Raw genomic sequence first — 16622 nt, forward strand, 5'->3', positions numbered from 1 at the left:
AAGCACAATTCAGTGAAAAGCAGAATAAATAAATTGACCATTTAAGTGACCTGTGGTCTGGTGATTTGTTAAAACCTTTGTTTAAAAGTATACTGAAAGGTGGATGTGGGATTTAGAAAAAAGGTGTTCAAGCAAACTTGATTTAAACAAAAAGCACCAAAAAGGTCCAACCTTGTTCCTTCAGGCTCCTCCCTAGAGTCACACAATCGAGGGTCACGGAAAACTGTTAAACACCGGACTCAATGGACACTGTCAACCAAGCATAAAAACATAATATCTTAAAGAGCAAGTTCACTGAGAAACCATTTACGCTGTTATTTTATAAATATGATTGGTTACTTTGAGCTTGCCACCTCCGGGTCAGGGGAGAGGTCCTACCTCAAGTGGAGGAGTTTAAGTATCTCGGGGTCTTGTTCACGAGTGAGGGTAGGAGTGATCGGGAGATTGACAGGCGGATTGGTTCGGCGTCTGCAGTGATGCGGACGCTGAGCCGATCTGTCGTGGGGAAGAGGGAGCTGAGCCAGAAAGCCAGGCTCTCGATTTACCGGTCGATCTACGTCCCAATCCTCACCTATGGTCATGAGCTTTGGGTAATGACCGAAAGAACGAGATCGCGGATACAAGCGGCCGAAATGAGTTTCCTCCGTAGGGTGGCCGGGCTCAGCCTTAGAGATAGGGTGAGGAGCTCGGACATTCGGGAGGGACTCGGAGTAGAACCGCTGCTCCTCCGGATCGAAAGGAGCCAGTTGACGTGGTTTGGGCATCTGGTCAGGATGCCTCCTGGACGCCTCCCCGGGGAGGTGTTTCGGGCATGTCCTGCCGGCAGAAGGCCCCCGGGTCGACCCAGGACACGTTGGAGAGGTTACATCTCCAATCTGGTCCGGGAACGCCTTGGGGTCCTGCCGGAGGAGCTGGTGGACAAGGCCGGGGAGAGGACGGCCTGGAGCTCCCTAATTGGGATACTGCCCCCGCGACCCGGACCCGGATAAGCGGAGGAAGACGACGACGACGACTACTTTGAGTTTAACATGAAGTTTAAATGTGAAAATACCCTATCTCCTGCTTTACTCGCTGATAGAAAACAGATGGGGAAACGGTTGGTTCGGAAAATCCTGTCAGATCTACGTCACTGAAAATTAGCATTCATGGACTCACCCATTTGATTCCTGACAGGGAGGCTGTTGTTGGTTTAGCATCCAAGAAACAGCAGGGTATGTCTCAGCTAGTAGAAGCTAAACATTATCATTAGTAGCTCCATCACATGGCAGAACTCCTTCAGGCTTGTGATATTTGTGGAGATTAAACATCAACGGTGCAGAGCAAACAGAGTCAAGTCGTGTTTTGATAGCCAATCAGAGGTGTGATATCTAAATATCAGGAAGTAAGACTCCAAATCCTGTCATCTGAAGTTCAGCTCTTAAGTGGCTCACTTCTAGCTCCTGAAGCAGGAGCACCAGAGCTTTTTTTCCAACAGTGATCAAGTCCCAGGGCATTTGTGTGTATGGTAGAAGCTACTACAGACTCAAGCTCTGAATCAGGACCGGGCTACGCTCAGAATCAGAACCAGACTGAAGCTCAGAATCAGGACCGGGCAGAAGCTCAGAATCAGGACCGAACTGAAGCTCAGAATCAGAACCAGACTGAAGCTCAGAATCAGGACCGGGCAGAAGCTCAGAATCAGAAACAGACTGAAGCTCAGAATCAGAACCAGACTCAAGCTCAGAATCAGGACTAGGTTGAAGCTCAGAATCAGAACCAGACTCAAGCTCAGAATCAGGACCACGTTGAAGCTCAGAATCAGGACCGGGTTGAAGCTCAGAATCAGAACCAGACTGAAGCCCAGAATCAGGACCGGGCAGAAGCTCAGAATCAGGACCGGACTCACAAGTTTAGAATCAGGACCGGACTGAAGCTCAGAATCAGGACCAGGTTGAAGCTCAGAATCAGAACCAGACTGAAGCTCAGAATCAGGACCGAACTCAAGTTCTGAATCAGGACCAGACTGAAGTTCAGAATCAGAACCGGGCAGAAGCTCAGAATCAGAACCAGACTGAAGCTCAGAATCAGGACCGGGCAGAAGCTCAGAATCAGAACCAGACTGAAGCCCAGAATCAGGACCAGGTTGAAGCTCAGAATCAGAAACAGACTGAAGCCCAGAATCAGGACCAGGCAGAAGCTCAGAATCAGAACCAGACTCAAGCTCAGAATCAGGACTAGGTTGAAGCTCAGAATCAGAACCAGACTCAAGCTCAGAATCAGGACCACGTTGAAGCTCAGAATCAGGACCACGTTGAAGCTCAGAATCAGAACCAGACTGAAGCTCAGAATCAGAACCGGGCAGAAGCTCAGAATCAGAACCAGACTGAAGCTCAGAATCAGGACCAGGTTGAAGCTCAGAATCAGAACCAGACTGAAGCCCAGAATCAGGACCGGGCAGAAGCTCAGAATCAGGACCGGACTCACAAGTTTAGAATCAGGACCGGACTGAAGCTCAGAATCAGGACCAGGTTGAAGCTCAGAATCAGAACCAGACTGAAGCTCAGAATCAGGACCGAACTCAAGTTCTGAATCAGGACCAGGTTGAAGCTCAGAATCAGGACCGGACTGAAGATCAGAATCAGGACCAGGTTGAAGCTCAGAATCAGGACCGGACTAAAGCTCAGAATCAGGACCAGGTTGAAGCTCAGAATCAGGACCGGGCAGAAGCTCAGAATCAGGACCGGACTCAAGTTTAGAATCAGGACCGGACTGAAGCTCAGAATCAGGACCGGACTCAAGTTAAGAATCAGGACCGGACTGAAGCTCAGAATCAGGACCAGGTTGAAGCTCAGAATCAGAACCAGACTGAAGCTCAGAATCAGGACCGAACTGAAGATCAGAATCAGGACCAGGTTGAAGCTCAGAATCAGAACCAGACTGAAGCTCAGAATCAGGACCAGGTTGAAGCTCAGAATCAGGACCGGGCAGAAGCTCAGAATCAGGACCGGACTCAAGTTTAGAATCAGGACCGGACTGAAGCTCAGAATCAGGACCGGACTCAAGTTTAGAATCAGGACCGGGCAGAAGCTCAGAATCAAGACCAGGTTGAAGCTCAGAATCAGAACCAGACTGAAGCTCAGAATCAGGACCGGACTGAAGTTTAGAATCAGGACCGGACTGAAGCTCAGAATCAGAACCAGACTGAAGCTCAGAATCAGAACCAGACTGAAGCTCAGAATCAGGACCGGACTCAAGTTTAGAATCAGGACCGGACTGAAGCTCAGAATCAGAACCAGACTGAAGCTCAGAATCAGAACCAGACTGAAGCTCAGAATCAGGACCGAACTCAAGTTCTGAATCAGGACCAGGTTGAAGCTCAGAATCAGAACCAGACTGAAGCTCCGAATCAGGACCGGACTGAAGATCAGAATCAGGACCAGGTTGAAACTCAGAATCAGGACCGGACTGAAGCTCAGAATCAGAACCAGACTGAAGCTCAGAATCAGGACCGGACTGAAGATCAGAATCAGGACCAGGTTGAAACTCAGAATCAGGACCGGGCAGAAGCTCAGAATCAGAACCAGACTGAAGCTCAGAATCAGGACCGGACTGAAGATCAGAATCAGGACCAGGTTGAAACTCAAAATCAGGACCGAGCAGAAGCTCAGAATCAGGACCGGACTGAAGATCAAACTCAGGACCGGGCAGAAGCTCAGAATCAGGACCTGACTCAAGTTTAGAATCAGGACCGGGTTGAAGTTCAGAACCAGGACCGGACTCAAGCTCTGAATCAGGACCGAACTGAAGCTCAGAATCAGAACCAGACTGAAGCTCAGAATCAGGACCAGGTTGAAGCTCAGAATCAGAAACAGACTGAAGCCCAGAATCAGGACCAGGCAGAAGCTCAGAATCAGAACCAGACTCAAGCTCAGAATCAGGACCGGGCAGAAGCTCAGAATCAGGACCGGACTCACAAGTTTAGAATCAGGACCGGACTGAAGCTCAGAATCAGGACCAGGTTGAAGCTCAGAATCAGAACCAGACTGAAGCTCAGAATCAGGACTGAACTCAAGTTCTGAATCAGGACCAGGTTGAAGCTCAGAATCAGGACCGGACTGAAGATCAGAATCAGGACCAGGTTGAAGCTCAGAATCAGGACCGGACTAAAGCTCAGAATCAGGACCAGGTTGAAGCTCAGAATCAGGACCGGGCAGAAGCTCAGAATCAGAACCGGACTCAAGTTTAGAATCAGGACCGGACTGAAGCTCAGAATCAGGACCGGACTCAAGTTAAGAATCAGGACCGGACTGAAGCTCAGAATCAGGACCAGGTTGAAGCTCAGAATCAGAACCAGACTGAAGCTCAGAATCAGGACCAGGTTGAAGATCAGAATCAGGACCGGACTCAAGTTTAGAATCAGGACCGGACTGAAGCTCAGAATCGGGACTGGACTCAAGTTTAGAATCAGGACCGGGCAGAAGCTCAGAATCAGGACCGAACTCAAGTTCTGAATCAGGACCAGGTTGAAGCTCAGAATCAGGACCGGACTGAAGATCAGAATCAGGACCAGGTTGAAGCTCAGAATCAGGACCGGACTAAAGCTCAGAATCAGGACCAGATTGAAGCTCAGAATCAGGACCGGGCAGAAGCTCAGAATCAGGACCGGACTCAAGTTTAGAATCAGGACCGGACTGAAGCTCAGAATCAGGACCGGACTAAAGTTAAGAATCAGGACCGGACTGAAGCTCAGAATCAGGACCAGGTTGAAGCTCAGAATCAGAACCAGACTGAAGCTCAGAATCAGGACCGAACTGAAGATCAGAATCAGGACCAGGTTGAAGCTCAGAATCAGAACCAGACTGAAGCTCAGAATCAGGACCAGGTTGAAGCTCAGAATCAGGACCGGGCAGAAGCTCAGAATCAGGACCGGACTCAAGTTTAGAATCAGGACCGGACTGAAGCTCAGAATCAGGACCGGACTCAAGTTTAGAATCAGGACCGGGCAGAAGCTCAGAATCAAGACCAGGTTGAAGCTCAGAATCAGAACCAGACTGAAGCTCAGAATCAGGACCGGACTGAAGTTTAGAATCAGGACCGGACTGAAGCTCAGAATCAGAACCAGACTGAAGCTCAGAATCAGAACCAGACTGAAGCTCAGAATCAGGACCGGACTCAAGTTTAGAATCAGGACCGGACTGAAGCTCAGAATCAGAACCAGACTGAAGCTCAGAATCAGAACCAGACTGAAGCTCAGAATCAGGACCGAACTCAAGTTCTGAATCAGGACCAGGTTGAAGCTCAGAATCAGAACCAGACTGAAGCTCCGAATCAGGACCGGACTGAAGATCAGAATCAGGACCAGGTTGAAACTCAGAATCAGGACCGGACTGAAGCTCAGAATCAGAACCAGACTGAAGCTCAGAATCAGGACCGGACTGAAGATCAGAATCAGGACCAGGTTGAAACTCAAAATCAGGACCGGGCAGAAGCTCAGAATCAGGACCGGACTGAAGATCAAACTCAGGACCGGGCAGAAGCTCAGAATCAGGACCTGACTCAAGTTTAGAATCAGGACCGGGTTGAAGTTCAGAACCAGGACCGGACTCAAGCTCTGAATCAGGACCGAACTGAAGCTCAGAATCAGAACCAGACTGAAGCTCAGAATCAGGACCAGGTTGAAGCTCAGAATCAGAAACAGACTGAAGCCCAGAATCAGGACCAGGCAGAAGCTCAGAATCAGAACCAGACTCAAGCTCAGAATCAGGACCGGGCAGAAGCTCAGAATCAGGACCGGACTCACAAGTTTAGAATCAGGACCGGACTGAAGCTCAGAATCAGGACCAGGTTGAAGCTCAGAATCAGAACCAGACTGAAGCTCAGAATCAGGACTGAACTCAAGTTCTGAATCAGGACCAGGTTGAAGCTCAGAATCAGGACCGGACTGAAGATCAGAATCAGGACCAGGTTGAAGCTCAGAATCAGGACCGGACTAAAGCTCAGAATCAGGACCAGGTTGAAGCTCAGAATCAGGACCGGGCAGAAGCTCAGAATCAGGACCGGACTCAAGTTTAGAATCAGGACCGGACTGAAGCTCAGAATCAGGACCGGACTCAAGTTAAGAATCAGGACCGGACTGAAGCTCAGAATCAGGACCAGGTTGAAGCTCAGAATCAGAACCAGACTGAAGCTCAGAATCAGGACCGAACTGAAGATCAGAATCAGGACCAGGTTGAAGCTCAGAATCAGAACCAGACTGAAGCTCAGAATCAGGACCAGGTTGAAGCTCAGAATCAGGACCGGACTCAAGTTTAGAATCAGGACCGGACTGAAGCTCAGAATCAGGACCGGACTCAAGTTTAGAATCAGGACCGGGCAGAAGCTCAGAATCAGGACCGGACTCAAGTTTAGAATCAGGACCGGACTGAAGCTCAGAATCAAGACCAGGTTGAAGCTCAGAATCAGAACCAGACTGAAGCTCAGAATCAGGACCGGACTGAAGTTTAGAATCAGGACCGGACTGAAGCTCAGAATCAGAACCAGACTGAAGCTCAGAATCAGAACCAGACTGAAGCTCAGAATCAGGACCGGACTCAAGTTTAGAATCAGGACCGGACTGAAGCTCAGAATCAGAACCAGACTGAAGCTCAGAATCAGAACCAGACTGAGGCTCAGAATCAGGACCGAACTCAAGTTCTGAATCAGGACCAGGTTGAAGCTCAGAATCAGAACCAGACTGAAGCTCAGAATCAGGACCGGACTGAAGATCAGAATCAGGACCAGGTTGAAACTCAGAATCAGGACCGGACTGAAGCTCAGAATCAGAACCAGACTGAAGCTCAGAATCAGGACCGGACTGAAGATCAGAATCAGGACCAGGTTGAAACTCAGAATCAGGACCGGGCAGAAGCTCAGAATCAGAACCAGACTGAAGCTCAGAATCAGGACCGGACTGAAGATCAGAATCAGGACCAGGTTGAAACTCAAAATCAGGACCTGACTCAAGTTTAGAATCAGGACCGGGTTGAAGTTCAGAACCAGGACCGGACTCAAGCTCTGAATCAGGACCGAACTGAAGCTCAGAATCAGAACCAGACTGAAGCTCAGAATCAGGACCGGACTAAAGCTCAGAATCAGGACCGAACTCAAGTTCTGAATCAGGACCAGGTTGAAGCTCAGAATCAGGACCAAACTCAAGTTCTGAATCAGGACCAGGTTGAAGCTCAGAATCAGGACCGGACTCAAGCTCTGAATCAGGACCGGACTGAAGCTCAAACTCAGGACCGGGCAGAAGCTCAGAATCAGGACCGGACTCAAGCTCAGAATCAGGACCGGACTCAAGCTCTAATAGTTCAGTTTAATAAAATCAGTGAATTAGATTAAATCTAGCAAATTAAAATGGATCAGCAGAGGCTGGAGGGAGGAGAAAAAAAAACAAAAAGATAAAGAAAGGAATTTCCTGAAGCCGCTTGGAGTGTTTGTGTCAGACAAAGAGCTGCAGAAAACCTGGTGTGGGTGAAGGAATCCTCCACCCAGTCTCCTCCTCCACCTTCATGTAGTCATGTGAAGAGGGAAGACTCAGCTGTAAAGGTGGATTTCAGAGGAAAACTCAGTTCATATATATGACTACATTTTAAAACGTTTTAAAAACAATTCTGCTCTCAAAATGCAGCTTATGATCCTGTTTGACCTCCTGGTGACCCTGCGTGACCTCGCAGCAGTACAGTCCGACTGCTGTACAGCACATCTGTCAGGAGCAGGGAGGGGCTCACAGAACCAAACAGATGATCACAAAAGGCAGAAGAAGTGCATAAATGTGCTGATTATAAAGACCGCTGATTGTTTCAGATCTGGTGTGTGGCTGCATGAGCAGCAACAGTAGTGTGTGTGTGTGTGTGTGTGTGTGTGTGTGTGTGTGTGTGTGTGTGTGTGTGTGTGTGTGTGTGTGTGTGTGTGTGTGTGTGTGTGTGTGTGTGTGTGTGTGTGTGTGTGTGTGTGTGTGTGTGTGTGTGTGTGTGTTTAGGGGGGGTCACCCTTGTTTAAATACTTAGCAGCTGGATAAAACAAGTAAAGGATGAAAATGGACGTTAACAGCAGCTGGTGTTATTTTCTTCCTGGTTTTAAAAATTTACCAAGAAGTTGATCTTCATATCTTTGCGCATCTCTTGGTGAATTTATTCAGTAAGTTGATCCAAAACAACAAAAGGTCACAAAAATATAAGTATAACAAAGTCAGAGTCTACTCAATTTTTTATGTGATTTTCACCTACCTTTATTATTTTTAATCTATAATGTAATTTGAAATAACTATTATTATTATTATTATTATTACTATTATTATTAATACTAATAATAATAATAATAATAATAATAATAATAATAATAATAATAATAATGTTTTTATCTATGTATGTATGTATTTATTTATTCATGTATTATTATTATTGCTGTTACCGTTATTCAGTTCAACTTAATTGTTTTAACCTTTCAAAATCTAAAGTAAACAATTACCAAGGAGCATCCAAAAGCTACTCTGGGACAACAGGAACAAGCACATTTGTGGAGCTAGCTGCACGAGCTAACGCTAAACTTTATCATATTTCAACAAGAGGAGTCCGGTTATTGACAACTGTAGTGAAGTCATGAAAAAATGTCAAAATATTGGAAAATTTCAAGAAAATATCAAATATTCCATTATTAGAAGATATGAAGCAGTGAATTACACCGATAATGGGTCAGGTTTGATTCATTGTTGTTTTTACACTGAATAATTTGTTTTGCACTTGGCAAGTTACTGTGACAGTTCTACATCTAACTTCAGTTTTAAATGGCCTAAAGGATTTGCGTTAGAAACAGTGCAAACTTCCTCTGAAGCATTTCGAACTTTCAAAGATGTAATGTTGTTGTTTTTATCTTTTTCCCTAATAAGAGGTTTCTCTTCCTTCTGCTCCTCTTGGTGGTGTACATCGGCATGATTTGTGTTTTCCTTTTTTATATATTTGAATGAAATAAACTATAAATATAAAAAAACTTTAGTTCTTTAATGGGTGTTTAAGATATTTGACTGGTTTCCGAACTCCCGATATTTTTCATGGTAAAAATGAAGCTTCAAAAATTTTAATCTAACAGTTAATTATAATTTTTTAGCATGTAGGCGTCAGTTCTAATATGTATCCTGATTTGCAACACATGTCCCAGCCAGATGAGCAACGTCTCATAAAAGCAGCAGAACCTAACAACACCTGAAGGTTCTGGTTCCTGTGTTCAGTAAAAAGGACGAGTGGTACCACAAAGTCCAGCCTGAGAGCCAACAGACTAGAGTGTGTGGTTCCCAAGAAAGGACGTCTGTGGAGGACACGACTCTCACTGAGATCCAGAGTTCTACTGGGTCAGAATCGAACCTGAACCAGGTTCAATCAGAAGACATTAATAAGTAAAAAATTAAATGTGAAAATCCTATTTAAATTCTATTCTATTATTTTATATCATATCACATCATATCATATCATATCATATTATATCATATTATATCGTATCATATTATATCATATTATATCGTATCATATTATATCATATCATATTATTTCATATCACATCATATCATATTATATCATATCATATCATATTATATCATATCATATTATATCATATTATATCGTATCATATTATATCATATCATATTATGTCATATCACATCATATCATATTATATCATATCATATCATATTATATCATATCATATCACATCATATCATATCATATTATATCATATCATATCATATCATATCATATTATATCACATCATATCATATCATATTATATCATATCATATCATATATTATATCATATCATATCATATCATATCACATCATATCATATGATATAATATAATCATGAGATAAACATGTTTATTTTACTTTAAGCAGATGCAAATCTGCGTTTGTTGGTGGAGGTAAAATTAGAACTAAAGACTCCTTCCTGCATACTAAATCATACGTTAAAGTCATCTAATGTATTTATTCTCATTATTAAATATTGTTCAAACATCTGAGGTCAGAAGCAGCAGCAGCTTGGTCCTGAGAAGCCCCAGGATGATGAGTTCTGGTATGTGATAGTTAATAAAAGTCTGCCGGTACGCAGCATCAGTGCGACCCTGTCGGGACCTTAACGCCGTCCTAATCATGCTGATTAAACACGCCCAGCGCCAGACCACTCCTGTTTCATTTCACTGTCGTGGCTCAGCTTTATGTCCCCCGTCCATCTTCCATTTCACACGCCCACTAAATTAGCTTGGTGTGCAAGCTGTCCTAATGGCCTTTCATGTCCACATCAGAGCCTTGAAGACAGAAAAGCCCCAATTATCCCATAACACACACCAGCTTCACCATACACGTCCCGCCATCTTTGAAGGCTTCTGTGTTCTGACGGGTCGGATAGCATTGTCTTTAGGTTTGTTTTGGTGTAATTAAAGCAGATCATGAGCTATAACACATCTCTCTCTCTCTACACATTAAGGATACCAAACACCGCCCACAAAGCTTGTTTCATCTACGCAAAGAGGTCCTTAATCATCTTTAATTAACACCATCTAAACTGGAAGAGGAAGTGTGTTAATGGTGGGCTTGTTGTCAGCGCTGCTAATTAACACCCAGGAGGTTTCCATCATCCCCGTAAATGAAGGAATAAACCAACATTTCTGTGACCCTGATGGGTTTTCGTAAATCAGAGTCTCACTGAAGAACAACTTCACCTCTAGGTGGTGGTCAGCCATTGCTGTGGTTTCATGTATTCCCGTTTACACGTTAAAGGAGAGATGTCACTAGAAGAAGCAGAATAAAGGCTTCAATGGCTTAAAGAACAAATGTGGCACAGGAACTGATCAAAAATAAATAGTTCAATTTGTGTTTCTATGTTTTAAAGCCTTGGGCTTGAAAAGTTTTTTAAAGCCACGCCCACATTTATTATTTTTTTGGTATTTATTTTATGGCATAATTTTACAAAACTCTTTGTATTGAATTTGTTTTTTAAACCATGATTTTTTATGACTACAACTACGGATGTTCGATGTCAGATCTGATATGCACTGTAAAATTCATTATTTCCGCTTATTTGAAAAAAAGCATGCAAACTGATTACACTTAAAACTAAAAGTACGTGCTAGGCAATTATGTGTTAGAATTACTAATACAAAGTCAAATTAACTTAAATTGCAAATTACTTTAACTAAGACAAAGTAGTAAAAAGTACTTATAAATTTGCCTACTGAACTCTTAATCGTGAGTAGTAGATACTTAAGCAGTAGTATTTTAGAGTATGTTGCACTAGTTTGTTTTAGTTATAGTAACTCACATTTAAGTGTATTTTATATGCATTAGTAGCCCCAACACATCATCGTGTACTTTTTATTTTAGCTAACTCTTAACATCTGACACTAACATGCAGTCGCCCTGCCCACGTAAAAAAAAAAGCTAAATCATTTTAGGTAACCAGCATCGCATGTATGCCAGATTATCATTCATATAATTATCAGTGCAAAATGAAAAAAATTCTGATATTGCTAATATCTGCTGATAATATTAATGGTTGGATATCCCCTACAACGATTTTAAACTATTGACGCGTTTTCCACCTTCTGAACGCCGTGGTAACACCAAAGACCTTCCGTGTCGGCCTGAGATCAGGTGGAGCTAGAGATGGCACAGCTGAGATGACAACATCTCAGGATTCATGGTTTCATCTGGAACGGCAGTGAGACGTAAATGGGAGTCAATTGGGTGTTTGGCACAGAGAAAGTATCTTAAAAAAATAACATAATCAGATACACTTTGCTGCTGATTTTTTGAGCCACACAGTCTAATAAAAACATTTGGTGTGTTTTGGCATACGATTTAATTAGACTTTCATAAAAATAAAGTGGTATTTAAAGATTCCGTATGTTTTATCTAATTCACACAGAACAATTAGAAGATGTATGGTGATTTTTAGAGTGAACATTTTAGCACCCAAGCATAACAAAAAGGTCAAATACAACATTTGTATTTGCGCTGTTGAATCGCAGGTTTTTCCAAGTAGAATAACCAATTTCCGAGAAAGCAGTGAGTTTTTTACATGATGTGCATCAGGAGTGAAGTTGAGTTTCTAATTAAATCCATTCAAATAAATAGAAAATTTGATGAAACTATGAGGTAAAATTCGACATTTTAACAGCTAAATCTATAAATGAAGTTTCCATTAAGGAAGCGCAGACGCGAAAGGTAAAAAGTGATTTAGAGAACACATTTATCCTCAGGTAGCTACACTTTCATTAACACATTAGACCGTGTGACTAAATGTTATAATTTCACTGCTCTTTGAAATAAAGGTCATCTTTTGTCCAGATAAGTCTTTGGTGAGTCTTACTGAAAATAAATAATAATAAAAAATGACAGAAAATGTAGAAACTCATTTTCAAATGTTTTGTTGTAGAATGTAACATTTAAAAAATTCTATTAAAGATTTCATTTTAAAACAAAAAATTTATATCAAAAATATTGTTTGGTTTCTACCAACATTCAAATCAAAAAGATCCAAATGAGATCAGATGAATGAGTTGAATGTAAAGTGATGTCACCTCGCCCTGAATGCTTTAAAGGCGTGTTGAAAGTCTGTTTTCTTGGTCTAATCACAGCCTTAATTATTAGTTTGGTTAATTATAAACGTATCTGGTAAAGAAAACACTGATGACCTCTTCTGATCCATCTATAAGACATCACATCGTCAGCGTGCTCACAGCTTGACCTGCAGCCTCCAGCAGAGCAGCTGGAGGTAGGTTAAAGGTCACAGACCAGTCTGTGCTTATCAGAGGAGGATAAATCAGAACAGAGCAGCAGCGGCTAACACCAGCCCACCACCACGGAGAAGTGGATCTGAAACCTGCGCTCATTCAGAGCCAAGGTCCTCAGAAACCTAAACTCACCGCAGACCTTTGGTGGAGTTTATTTGGTAAATCTGGATCTAAATGATGACTTTTAAATAAAACCTCTGCTGTGACGGGTTCACTTGGTGTCCCGGCCCAACCCCAGGCCATACATCACCTCTGGACAACCCCAGTTCCGATAGCAGGCAACTAATCTGGCTGAATAGTCCGCGGGGTCATTTATCTAAATCACTGTCAGCGCGCAGGGCGCGCGGGTGGCGGAGACAGCGGCTGCCCGTCCTGCGGACCCGGGAGGAAGGACCGTGGTGCTCCGCCGCTGCATTCCGGCGACCAACTCCAACTGATCCGGAACGAACCAAACTCCATCTGGTCGGCCTGAAGCGCGCTTACGCACGAGGGTTCTGATCAGGTTTAACCTTTAAACACCTCCTAGAAATATTACTGTTTATTAACAATAATAATAATAATAATAATAATAATAATAATAATAATAATAATAATAATAATAATAATAATAATAATAATAATAATAATAATAATGGCAATAATAATAATAATAATAATAATAATAATAATAATAATAAACACGTTTTGAGCTTTAACATAAATGAAGCACATGTCGGCCTTTACAGCAACATGTTGTGAATCATCAGAATGAGTGACCCCCCTCCCCCTACAACATAAACAACAACAACAACAACACAAGCAGTGGACCTACAGTGCGCGCTCCGCCGGTGCTGCCACTCTCGGCGCGCCAGTCCGCTGATGCAGGCTTTCAGAGCCTTCTCCTGCAGCATGCAGGAGGACGGACTGGACGTGTAGAAGTCCAGCATCTGTCCCGGACTCACGGACAGCACGTCCACGCAGTCAAACATCACAGCGTCGCTCTGCTACTCGCATGCGTTTTGGAGAAAACCCGTCGGAACCCGCGCACGCAACTCCATCAAACTCTTCTCCTTCACCTCCTCCCCCTCCTCCTCCTTTCCCTCCTCCTCCTCCTCCTCCAGGCACGGCGCGTTTCTCTCCTCTTCCCCTCCTTCGTCCCGCACCGGAATCATGAATTATTTCAGTCCAAAATGTCTCGCAGCTAGACGCTCGGACCGGATCGCGTCCGCGCGCCACGGCGGACATCCGAACCGGACCCTTCCATGAGATCACCGGGATTCCGACGTGCTTCCCCGGATGCCCGTCCCGGTCCTCGAAAGTGGCGGAACACGCTCAAGCTGCTGGGTCTTTATTTTATCCACAAACCAGAACGACACCGGGCGGTACCGGACGGGTTCGGCGTCCACATGCGCAGCTCATTTCCAACTAGTTATTTTCTTTCCAGCGCGAATGAAAGATTGAATTGCCTAATGTATGCCGGTGAACTTTGAGTGAACCCTCCGAGGCTGCTGACCTTGAAATGACCCCGGCGGACTGACATCATGCAGCTCCGCAGCGCGATAGGAGGCGGAGGGGAGAAGCGCAGGAGGGACCGGGCTCCTCTGTCCAGGAAACAGCTTCAAACACACACAACCACTACTAGAAATTTCTTTTATAAAAGCCCACGATTTTGTTTTTGTAAAGCAGGAAAGTGTTAGTGAGGTTCAAAACCATCTCAGGCTCATTTTTCATTAAAACCAACAGTAGTTATGAGAATGGAAATTAAACAATAAAAATACAATAAAAGCTGGAAATCACTTGATATATAGGATGTGTTAGTGAACATTATAACTACAATTTGTTAGTATTTTTCCAAGTTTACCTTTATTTTCCCTCTTGAGATGGAGGATGTGTAACTTTGCTAGACTTTCCTCTGGTCCCCTTGCTGATCTCATGACACCTTTGTCTAAAACAGGGGTGGGCAATCCCAGTCCTCGAGGGCTGCTGTCCAGCAGGTTTTACTTGTTTCTCTGCTTAAACACACCTGGTTTGAATCTACTAGTGATTAACAAGCTGCTGCAGAGCCTGATGAGCTGCTGAACAGGTGATTCATCCAGGAATCAGGTGTGTTGGGGCAGGTAAACAGCTAAAACCTGCTGGATAGCGGTCCTCGAGGACCAGGATTGCACACCCCTGGTCTAAAAGGTGTGGGTTTTATAGATAATTGTTGGAAAACCTGGTCTGATTTGAAGAGACATCATCCCACTCTGGATGGAACAGTACAGTTCTCCAGGGCCCTAGTCCACACGTCTCTTCTCTGAGTTCTCCCTCTTGGTCTGTTCGTCCATGGTCCCAATGAAATAAACCAAAATCAGATAAATATCAGTAAATCCTAATCATCTCACAAAGATACATTCTACAAACAACATGGTATATACAACATATTTAATGTGGTTTAAAGATCTCTCGGGTTTTTTAATTAATGACAACTGATCATCATTCCATGTTTCAGTTCTGTTTAAAACACAGAAAAGGTTTAATTACCTGCAACGTTTCGTTTGCAGCTGCAAGATCAGCCTGATGATGCAACGTTGCAGGTAATTAAACCTTTTCTGTGTTTTAAACAGAACTGAAAGATGGAATTTGAAAGTAAACACAGCAAGAACACACCAAAAACTGATCATCATATTGATTTTTTATCATAATTTATTTATTGTCTTTCAGAAACCTAATTCCTTTGAAGCATGATTGAAAAGCAATGTCTGACGTTGGTTAAATTTTAAAGATTTTTTTATTTTTTATTTTTTGCCATACGAGTTACTTCTGTGACCGTTTGTGGGATTTTCTTTCATTGACTGAATTTTGCCTATGCCTGTATTTACCAATCAGGTCTTTTAATAAGATTAAGATCCAGTCTCATGGTCTCATCATGTCTATTGATTGTTCATTGAGCTCCACTGGCTACAGCTAGCGGCACGCAGCAAATTCAAATTGCTAACACTAGCATACAAAGTCCGAGATGGTACGGCTCCCATCTACCTGAATCCTCTTGCAAAGGCTTACGTCTCGGCCCGGCCGCTCCGGTCATCACAGGATCGTCGGCTAGCAGGACTATCACACCACACAGGACAATCCAGACTCTTCTCATGCATCGTTCCACAAATGTGGAATGACCTTCCAAGCACTACCAGAACACGGGCTTCCTTTTCAATTTTCAAGAAACTCTTGAGGACCCTGCTCTTCAGAGAGCATCTTCTAAACTAGCACCTTCCCTGCACCCGTCCCCCCTCTCTACTGTCCTCTCCTTGTTCCCTACTCTCCATGATTGATGTCAATGTTGTTGTTGTTATTGTTGTTGTTAGCCTCAAGGGCAACATGCCGATTATCACTTGTAAGTCACTTTGGACAAAAGCGTCTGCTACATACATAAGCATAAACATAAACATTGATTAGCTCTAGATCAGCTCCGATCAGGTCTATATCAATTAGCTCTAGACCAGGTCTGAGGTATATTGATTAGTGTTAATGTTGACCAAGTTTACTGTAGTTTCTGTCTTTAAAAAAAAACTACTTTTATTTTAGTCACAGATAAGTTGACCAGATAATTTTAGTCCTATTTTCATCGACTAAAACATATGTATTTTTCTTCTGATGCAGTAATTTTCAACTTCTGTAAAAAGTATTAACTGCACCTACTTGAAACCGTAAAGCAACATGAAAATTACGTAATATGTTTTATTCTTTTATTTTATCAATAAAAATCTAATAATTAAATCTGTACAATATGCAGTAATATTTGTGAACATGACAGGAAATGACATCCTACCATCAAAACATTAAAGGTGAGGAAGAATGCAGTTAATTAA

At 43.2% G+C, this 16622-nt stretch overlaps 1 protein-coding gene across 2 annotated transcripts in view; it reads right to left on the reverse strand.

Annotated features, from left to right (window-relative positions):
- LOC107383247 (retinoic acid receptor beta) overlaps positions 1 to 16622 on the reverse strand; it is a 289762-nt gene that overhangs the window by 121714 nt on the left and 151426 nt on the right. Inside the window, exon 1 of one of the 2 annotated variants that reach the window (XM_054745639.2) lies at positions 13610 to 14664. The exons of the other annotated variant lie outside the window; for it this stretch is intronic. Coding sequence (XP_054601614.1) covers positions 13610 to 13766 — 157 coding nt within the window. The 5' untranslated portion in view covers positions 13767 to 14664. Of the gene's footprint in view, positions 1 to 13609; positions 14665 to 16622 lie in introns of those variants that run through there. 2 annotated transcript variants of the gene reach the window in all.

The sequence above is a fragment of the Nothobranchius furzeri genome, chromosome 11, assembly GCF_043380555.1.
Source record: "Nothobranchius furzeri strain GRZ-AD chromosome 11, NfurGRZ-RIMD1, whole genome shotgun sequence".
In the NCBI taxonomy this organism is placed as follows: Eukaryota; Metazoa; Chordata; class Actinopteri; order Cyprinodontiformes; family Nothobranchiidae; genus Nothobranchius; species Nothobranchius furzeri.